General features: G+C 43.2%; 2 protein-coding genes across 4 annotated transcripts in view; both read right to left on the reverse strand.

Annotated features, from left to right (window-relative positions):
* Positions 1–511: 511 nt before the first annotated feature.
* arl4aa (ADP-ribosylation factor-like 4aa) lies at positions 512–3929 on the reverse strand. Of its 3 annotated transcripts, none has more exons than XM_069720706.1 (2): positions 3802–3929; positions 512–2096 (listed from the first exon to the last, which is right to left on the reverse strand). In XM_069720706.1, exon 2 carries the CDS (start codon positions 1968–1970, stop codon positions 1368–1370), a length of 603 nt encoding a protein of 200 aa, XP_069576807.1. In that variant the 5' UTR covers positions 1971–2096; positions 3802–3929; the 3' UTR covers positions 512–1367. The 3 variants fall into 3 exon arrangements, with proteins under 3 accessions (XP_069576807.1, XP_069576808.1, XP_069576806.1); XM_069720707.1 differs by lacking the exon at positions 3802–3929 and adding an exon at positions 3048–3771 and having other exon boundaries at positions 512–2092; XM_069720705.1 differs by lacking the exon at positions 3802–3929 and adding an exon at positions 3044–3771 and having other exon boundaries at positions 512–2092.
* A 460-nt stretch (positions 3930–4389) lies between these two features.
* cunh7orf78 (chromosome unknown C7orf78 homolog) overlaps positions 4390–7792 on the reverse strand; it is a 3657-nt gene continuing 254 nt past the window's right edge. Inside the window, exons 1-4 of the mRNA XM_069720710.1 lie at positions 7591–7792; positions 7311–7395; positions 6648–6790; positions 4390–6086 (exon numbers count right to left, since the gene is read on the reverse strand). The exon at positions 7591–7792 is cut by the window's right edge and continues 254 nt beyond it. Coding sequence (XP_069576811.1) covers positions 6006–6086; positions 6648–6790; positions 7311–7395; positions 7591–7792 — 511 coding nt within the window. The 3' untranslated portion in view covers positions 4390–6005. The remainder of the gene's footprint in view (positions 6087–6647; positions 6791–7310; positions 7396–7590) is intronic.

A 7792-nucleotide genomic window follows, 5' to 3' on the forward strand; every position in this document is an offset into this window, starting at 1 on the left:
GTGATAAGGCACGACTGCACACAATCATTTACAGAGTTTCGGGCGTGTTCCCGTGTCAGCACAATTACTGCTCGAGCCGCGTGAAACCAAAGATTTTATTTTTCTTTTACAGTGATAATTAGAGGTTAGGTTGACTTGAGCTGGTGGTTTTTTTTGTTGTTGTTGTTGTTTTTTTTTAGAAACCCCTTTGGAAGCGCCACGTGTGACACGACAACTCGTCCTGTAAAAAGTCTTCTGGCTTTGAGAAATGTTTCAAATAACCCCCCCCCCCCCAAAAAAAAAAGTCTGAATTTTTTTTCACATAGCTGAGCTCCACCAGCTGAATAGGCTTCATTTTATCGTGAACAATAACATACGGATACTAAACAAGCTCCTTGTTCTAAAAAAAAAAAAAAGCTCAGGCTTCCTGTCGCCGAAATGAATCGAAGGTTTCAGTCCTGAATTTTTTTTTTTTAAATACGAGCTTTTCAATGGAAAAAGTTAAAATAATAATACCCGCCATACAACGCTCAATATTGCTCTAAACATGTTTTATTTAGCAAAACATAAATGCATAACCTGTCTAACGACAATGACTACTGTACAAGTAGCATCTCGCTGCATTTTGTCCAAATATTTCTGCAAAATCCAACACAATATGATCTATTTAAGAACTGTAAACTCTGTATGAAGTGATCATCTAAAGTGCTTTGGAAAAAAAAACTGTAAAGATGCGCTATAAAGACAGCAAGCAAATCGATAACAATGCTATAATGCATGATAATACTTTTCTTTCACAGAGAAAGTCCAGTGTAAAAAAGAAAAAAAAGAAATCAAAATTATACTGACATGAAACAGTCAAACAAAACATTGTTTTACTGAATAATCCTTCAACTTGTCAAAGTCCTTTTCTTAAATTCTTTTTTTTTGTTTTTTGGTGATGATGTTTTGGAACGACCGCTCAAAAAAACAAATAATCATACAAGCGTCCTTAAAAACCTCTTCCATCGCCCTTCCAGACCCCGAACCCTCTGCTTTTGTTTTGTTTTGAATCCATAGAAACTCTTCTCTTTAACGTTATCCACACGTGTCTGAAACTTTCTCATCTTCATACTGTATTCCTTTACGTTCACTTCCTGATCCGACAGCCTCAACGAACGAGACCAAAGACGGGGGGGGGGGGGGGGGGGATCCTAAAGCTCATGTTTTTGTTTTGTTTTGTTTTTTTTGGGACTGATAAAACTCAGCGTACTGAATGTCGACCTGCAGCAGAACCTTGAAATCCACCCAGGAAAAAAAACAAAACAACAACAACATAAAAAACAACAACTTTTTTTTTTTTTCCTTCACATTAAAGACACCGGACGAGTCCATTTCCACGACGGGGTTTATCTCTTTTTCCTCTGCTGCCGGAGCGCCTTCCTCCTCTTCAGGATCATGTCGTGGAGTTTGTCCACGCCGTCCCGGAGCCCGTCTCCGATGATGGCGCAGGCCGGCTGCAGGTGCCACGGCGTGGCGGGGCCCAGCTCCTTCAGCGCCAGCAGTTTCTCGATTTCAGGCAGCCCCAGGGAGTGCCTCAAGTCCTGTTTGTTGGCCACCACCAGCAGGGGCACTCCCTGGTTCTCGGAGGTCTTGGCGATTTTGTGGAGCTCGGTTTTGGCCTCCTCCATGCGCTCCGCGTCCACCGAGTCCACCACGAATATGATGCCGTCCGTGCATCTCGTGTACGACTTCCAGAGGGGGCGGAGCTTCTCCTGACCGCCGACGTCCCAGAATTGGAAGGTCACGGCCCTGTGGCCCCCCAGGGACACTTTGACCTTCTCGGCGTTGAAACCTTTGGTGGGCACCGTGTTCACGAACTCGTTGAACTGCAGTCGGTACAAGATGGTGGTCTTCCCGGCCGAGTCCAGTCCGAGGATGGCGATGTGAAAGGACTGGAAGAACGGGATGCTCGAGAGGAGGCTAGGTTGTTCCGACAATCCATTCCCCATCTTTCCTCATGGGGAAGGAGGAGAGGCGATTTTTTTATTATTTTTTTGGGGGGGGGGGGGGGAGCTCGAGCCACCAGGAGTCGTCCTCAAGAGTCGCTTATATTCCAAAATGACTGCAGCAGCTACCTGAAAGGATATTTCACATTATGGTGGGTGAAATCAGAAGCATATTCCAACAGTGGATCAAATGACTGCAATGGATCACAACATCCACCGTTTTCACAGAGCAGACAGGCACCTCGTAAAACTACTAATATTAATCGGAGACCAAAAACAGAACTAAAATCAAAGTCAATTGTATTTGTTCGGTGGACGGACTCCAAATGAAAGTTAACGTTGCTCCAATATTTCCTGAAAAACAAAACTGATTCCTAACACAGCCAACAAAAACATAACTTCATGATCAGATATTGAGTTTTCTGCTCGTTCAGCTGCCCCCTAGCGGCCAAAAGACGCCAACAAACACAAACCTAAAAGGCGAAATATCATTTACGGATTAATTTTTATATTGAAAAACGTGACAACACATTAGTCTGGTGCTTTGCATGAATTATTTCTCCGAGGAATGCTATGAGGTGTACATAACGACCAAACATGTGGAAGAAATCCCTTTTTTTTGTTGTTGTTTCACTCCGAGCGGTCAAAAGTCCACTTAAAGACAATGCAGGCTTTGAGCTAAACATCATATCTAGCCTGCCATCGCAATATCTTTATTATGTTTATATATTACTTACTACCTACCGGGACTGTAAATATGTTTTATTTACCTCATTCCACATTTGTAATAAGTCTGAAGTCACACAATATTGAGTTCACGGCTACCTTAATTAATAAATGTAGTGAACAAGTGGAAATGAATGTGGTGTTATCCCCACAGTTACATCTCTTGGACCCTGAAGTGTCCCTGCCTTACTGTTGCTTTAATATAACACCATATCCATAATTAATAGTTTACAGTTCAGTCTCTTTTCAGGTTGTGACGTGACACTAAATCTACATTGCAGGTAAACGTGTTATTTTATTTATTTATTTTTTTCCCCCAAATTATTATTCCCAGCCCAGAATATGTTTACCTACCAGTCTGAGGCATCTGTGGAGAAAACGTTAAACCTAAATCCTCCCTGAAAAAGAAAGCAACGCTGTCCTTCTTCCACACAGCCTGGTCATTCAGCACACGGTGTTATTTCCTCCTCTTATTTCCGCCACGACGGCAGCAACAACAAAAAAAACCAAAAAAAAAGAAAAATCCTCGCCAGAGACAGAGAGCTCAACCCTCCCTGTTTGTCCTCGGTGTCCCGTGTGGATCTACCGCTGATGACACTGCTGCTGTGTGTGTGTGTGTGTGTGTGTGTGTGTGCGTGCGTGCGCGCCTGCCCAAGGCTGGAACAACGCCCACACACAGACACTGCGGGGAGCACGCGATTGGTGCTTACGCGCCACACTCTATCAGCTGATTGGCTCAACGCAGCTGTCAATCGCGCGTCTACCCCGGGAACGAGGATCACCTGTTGCTCCGGCTGTCTGTCACACCATTTTAACTTTAGAAATCACTACGTTGCGGCTTTTCCACCCACCAAACGAGAAGGCAGCCCAGTCTTGTCGTCTCATCTCAATAATAAACGCATTAAAAACACGAGCCGGAGAGGCGACTTCAACTCATTTCCCCGTTAAGCGGCAGAAGGCACATGCCGTTACGTTGCTTCAACGCGTTCAACTTTAAAGGCACCGAAAACGGTACTTTCTTTGCTTTGAAATGACGGGTTCGTGAGACATTTCTTGTACCGCCGAAGCACAAGAAAAACCCGGGAATATATTTCTTAACGGTACTCACCGTGACACTTTATCATACAAGTCGGCGGGGTGTTTTTTTTGTTATATATATATATATATAGCCGTATTATTAAACGATAATAACATTTACAGACACTCCGCAGTAGTTAAAGCTTAGTAGCCGCACGAGACGAAGACGTTAGTAGCCGTTAAAACGGAACCTACCATTTGTGTTTTTTTGAGGGGGGGGGTCGAAGAGAGTGCGGCGTCTTTTCTCTTTCTGGACCGTTTGTGTGTGTTGGGACAGATAGAGAGAGTCTACGTCATCGTGTGTGTGTGTGAACAGCGCCGCCCCCATTCATCCTCGTGTTTTTGTTTAAACTGATTGGTCCGCGAGCAGGAAAAACAACAACAAAACAACAACAACAAAAAAGATGCACGCTCACTGCTGCCTGTCGCGCGTGAAAGACAACAAACACGAACTGGCCTCTAAATCCACCGAATGACGTCACCTGCCTCTCGTTTGTTTACGGAACTATTTCTAGGTCAGTTTAGGGCAGGGGGGGGGACGGGGACATGTCCCCAGCCATCCTGCAGTTGGACAAAGAACGGAGAACCAATGTAAAAAATAAAAAAATAAAATAAAAAGTAAGAAATAATAAGAAACTTTATTCGTATATACAATAAATGCTCAAAGCGTTTTACAGCGAGAGAATGACGTGCAGTGTTTCACATAAAACCAGATATAAAGGAACATTTAAAAATATAGAAAAGAAATGAGATGCATAAGAAACAGATCAAGTGCATAAAATTAAACAAAAATAGAGTTAGAATATAAAATAAGCAATACGCGCTTTAAAAGGCGCAGTAGTTCAAAGTGCAAGAGAGCTTCAAGAGTAACTAGTTAAAGGCGGACGTAAAGAGATTTATGTTTTTTATTTTTATTTTAAAAGTATTAACTGATATCTAACGGGTAGTTTGTTCAACATCTCTGAGATACCAATAAAATACCAATACCAAAGAACAAGCGAAATAAAATAGAGTAAAGTATTCGCTAAAGCACCCTCTCGTGTAATATTGCGATTGCACAACAAGTTACCAACTAAATAAAATATGTAAACAAAAATGTAGTCATCTCGTGGGGCCGTTCGCTCTCAACACGGATAACCTTTTTTGTTGGCGTGATCGCCGTTTCCATGGCAACACATATGGGAGGGGGGGGGGGGTAAGACCAACAGCTGGAAAACAATCAGTCGCGTCAGCAGAGGCGAACGTAACGTACACATTTACCACTCCAGGAAGTAGTCCGACGCTTAGCAACGACCCTAGCAACAGAGACGAGATCCAGTCCGTTTTTATTGCTTTTCACAATAAAAGCACATAGAAACACTAAACTGCTCAGCTAGCTCAGTCTCGTTGTAAATAAGATATTCGCCAGATTTCACCAAGCGGGTCACAATTAGTTGGACTATAACAACAATAACATATTAAATATTACACAAAATTCAACTCCAACCGTATATTCCCGTTGAGCAGGCGGAGTGACAATCCTAGTGACGAGCAGGGTGTGTCGTCATGGTGATTTAATGCAGTGACCGATGTCTCTTTCATTGTATATTTAGTGTGCGAGTTATGCAGATGACACATGCTCAGCTATTCCAGATATGCGTCGAACATGTGCAGGCTTCTCGTGTTTATAATTCTCGACGGATACCGACTGAGCAGCTGTCAGTGGACTTAACAATGTCTGAATATTAAGTACTTTAAAAAACAAAAAAAAAAAAAAATGATGTTGTACTCTTGGGCATTTTTTTTTTTCAGCCCAAGTACTTGGGTTGTCGCTGATAGTGATTTATTCGGTACTTAATAATGCACAAGTATTAAATTTTCACTCAGTGCGCTGACTCGGCTGTATTAGGACTCACTGGGGTCTAAAATCCGCATTAACCCGCCGCAGTGAAGCTGATGAGAGACATTTGGCAGATTCTCCTCATATCGTCGGGGAGATCACTGAAGATTGAGCTGACAGGCTGTCAATCATAAATCCTTTCAAAAATGAAATAACGATAAAACAGCAAAAAACAAAACTGGATAATAAACAAACTTAACCCTCTTAGTTAGATTGTATGAAATGGACTCTCGAACAAACAGATTCAACACTTATTCTAAATATTTACGTATTAAGCAAATACGATCGTTTTGGAAACAACTTTTAAAAAAAAAAAAAAATTTTTTTAAAAAAAAGGGAAAATCGATGATCGTGATTTATTTTTTCCAGCTTCTGCACAGTTTCTCTTCCACGCGGTCCAGAAACACGCTGTACGCTCCTCTTCTTCGTTGGTGTCTCTGTGAAATAGAGTTAATTAAAGCTCTAACTCCAAGCTGTCTATTGTTAAATCTTTTTTTTTTTTTTTTTTTAAATCCCTTGTCCTGTTAGACGGACTCAAAGAACACGGCCATCTATACATATATATACATATCTTTTTTTCCCATATGAACTTTTAGCGAGCGCTACTTCGTGATTATCCGATCAGCGTTTGAAATTTCCATTCAGATCAGTCGCTCGGAGACAAAAACGGCACGCGTTTACACTTCAGCCGTGACGTTGGTTATTCCCGGATGGTTATCGTCGACGTGTGAAGTGGCACTTTAACGTTGAAGACCACTTCATTTTCTCCCGCTGGAGAGTTTCATCTGCGACGAGGCAGTCGCGTTTCTGTAAGGTCACCGCCGCGTCGTAATTCGCGGGCGCGCGTGTCCTTGGGGATATCGTGCGGCGCACCGATCTGCATAATGAGTACGTGATCCGAGCCCTTTCCGAGCGAGTTTGACGAGAGAAGCGATAATTGAGGCAGATGTGATGTTTAAAAAAAAAACAACAACAACAACAAAAAAAACTTAACTGACGGTGTAGGAGGCCGATTTCGGAGGCCAGGGCAGCGGAGGGAGGACGAGGTCCCCGTCCCACTTCGGCTCCGCGGGTTTAAACGTGTCCATCTGCGTCGTAGCGTCTCTGGTGGTGAAGTCGGTCTCAGATCTGGTCGTCTGCACTGGAAAAGAAGTGACGTTCATTTAGATGTTTTTTGTTGTTGTTTTGTTTTTGTTTTTTTGGACTGAACGGGACACGTTAGGGCGAGTTTCATTCATTTCAACAACAAGGTGCTTCACATAAAACCATGAAAAGCATCAAAACATCAGGCAAAAGAAAAAGGGACATTTAAATACAATTAAGAACGAGCGATTGAAACGTTAAAAACAGTCCTTGAAATAATAAGCGAGCTTAAAAAAATAAAAGTGCGGTTGCAGCAGACCTGCAGCTTTGCCTCTGGGATGGTTCGGTGGGTCGGGATGGTTCATAAAGGTTGCAGCAGATCAGACATCGGTGTATAAATTTATATATATAAACCTTTTATTCTTTTCAGCTACCGACACAAAAGGCATTTGTTTCAGTGATTCAGCGAATCGGTGGAGTCGCGCTCAAGAAGCAAGAAAAAGTTCACAACACAAAGGCAAAAGCTGCAGCCAGTAAGAATTAAAAACGGGGAAAAAGGTCCCGATTATTTCACTCACGTGTGTCCACGTGTTTTAATTTCAGTTTCAGGTTGCCAGGGTCTCGTTCATACGTAGTTATTACGTCTGGAAGGTCCTCGTCGAGCTGCAAGTGAGCGATTTAAAAAGCAAATAGTCGACGGCACACGGTCAATAATGTTGCATGTAGCACCATCTGGTGGTCAAACTAAATATTGCGGCCTTAAAACGCATAACGTCAGCGACCCCGTCAGTCTGGGAGTCCCTCAGTGTTTTGAGTGCAAAATACACGAGGCAGGTAACGTACGTAGGGGACACTCACCGGTCTGAAGTCGTGAGGTTTGGGGTTCCTATAAGGCCCGGACGGAAACTTTCCCGTCTCGACGAACATCAGTTCGGACCGCAGAGCGTCGGGCGGCGCGTACGACGTGACGAACTTCGGAGGGCCTTTCCCGCTGGGACTCACTCGCGCGACATCCGGTAGAAAAAGTGGCGTTTTCCTCTTCGCCTCGACGGGCCGACGA

The sequence above is a fragment of the Brachyistius frenatus genome, unplaced genomic scaffold (genome assembly GCF_029030835.1).
Source record: "Brachyistius frenatus isolate BFR_SWC_R1_liver_20210118 unplaced genomic scaffold, ASM2903083v1 Contig_247, whole genome shotgun sequence".
In the NCBI taxonomy this organism is placed as follows: Eukaryota; Metazoa; Chordata; class Actinopteri; family Embiotocidae; genus Brachyistius; species Brachyistius frenatus.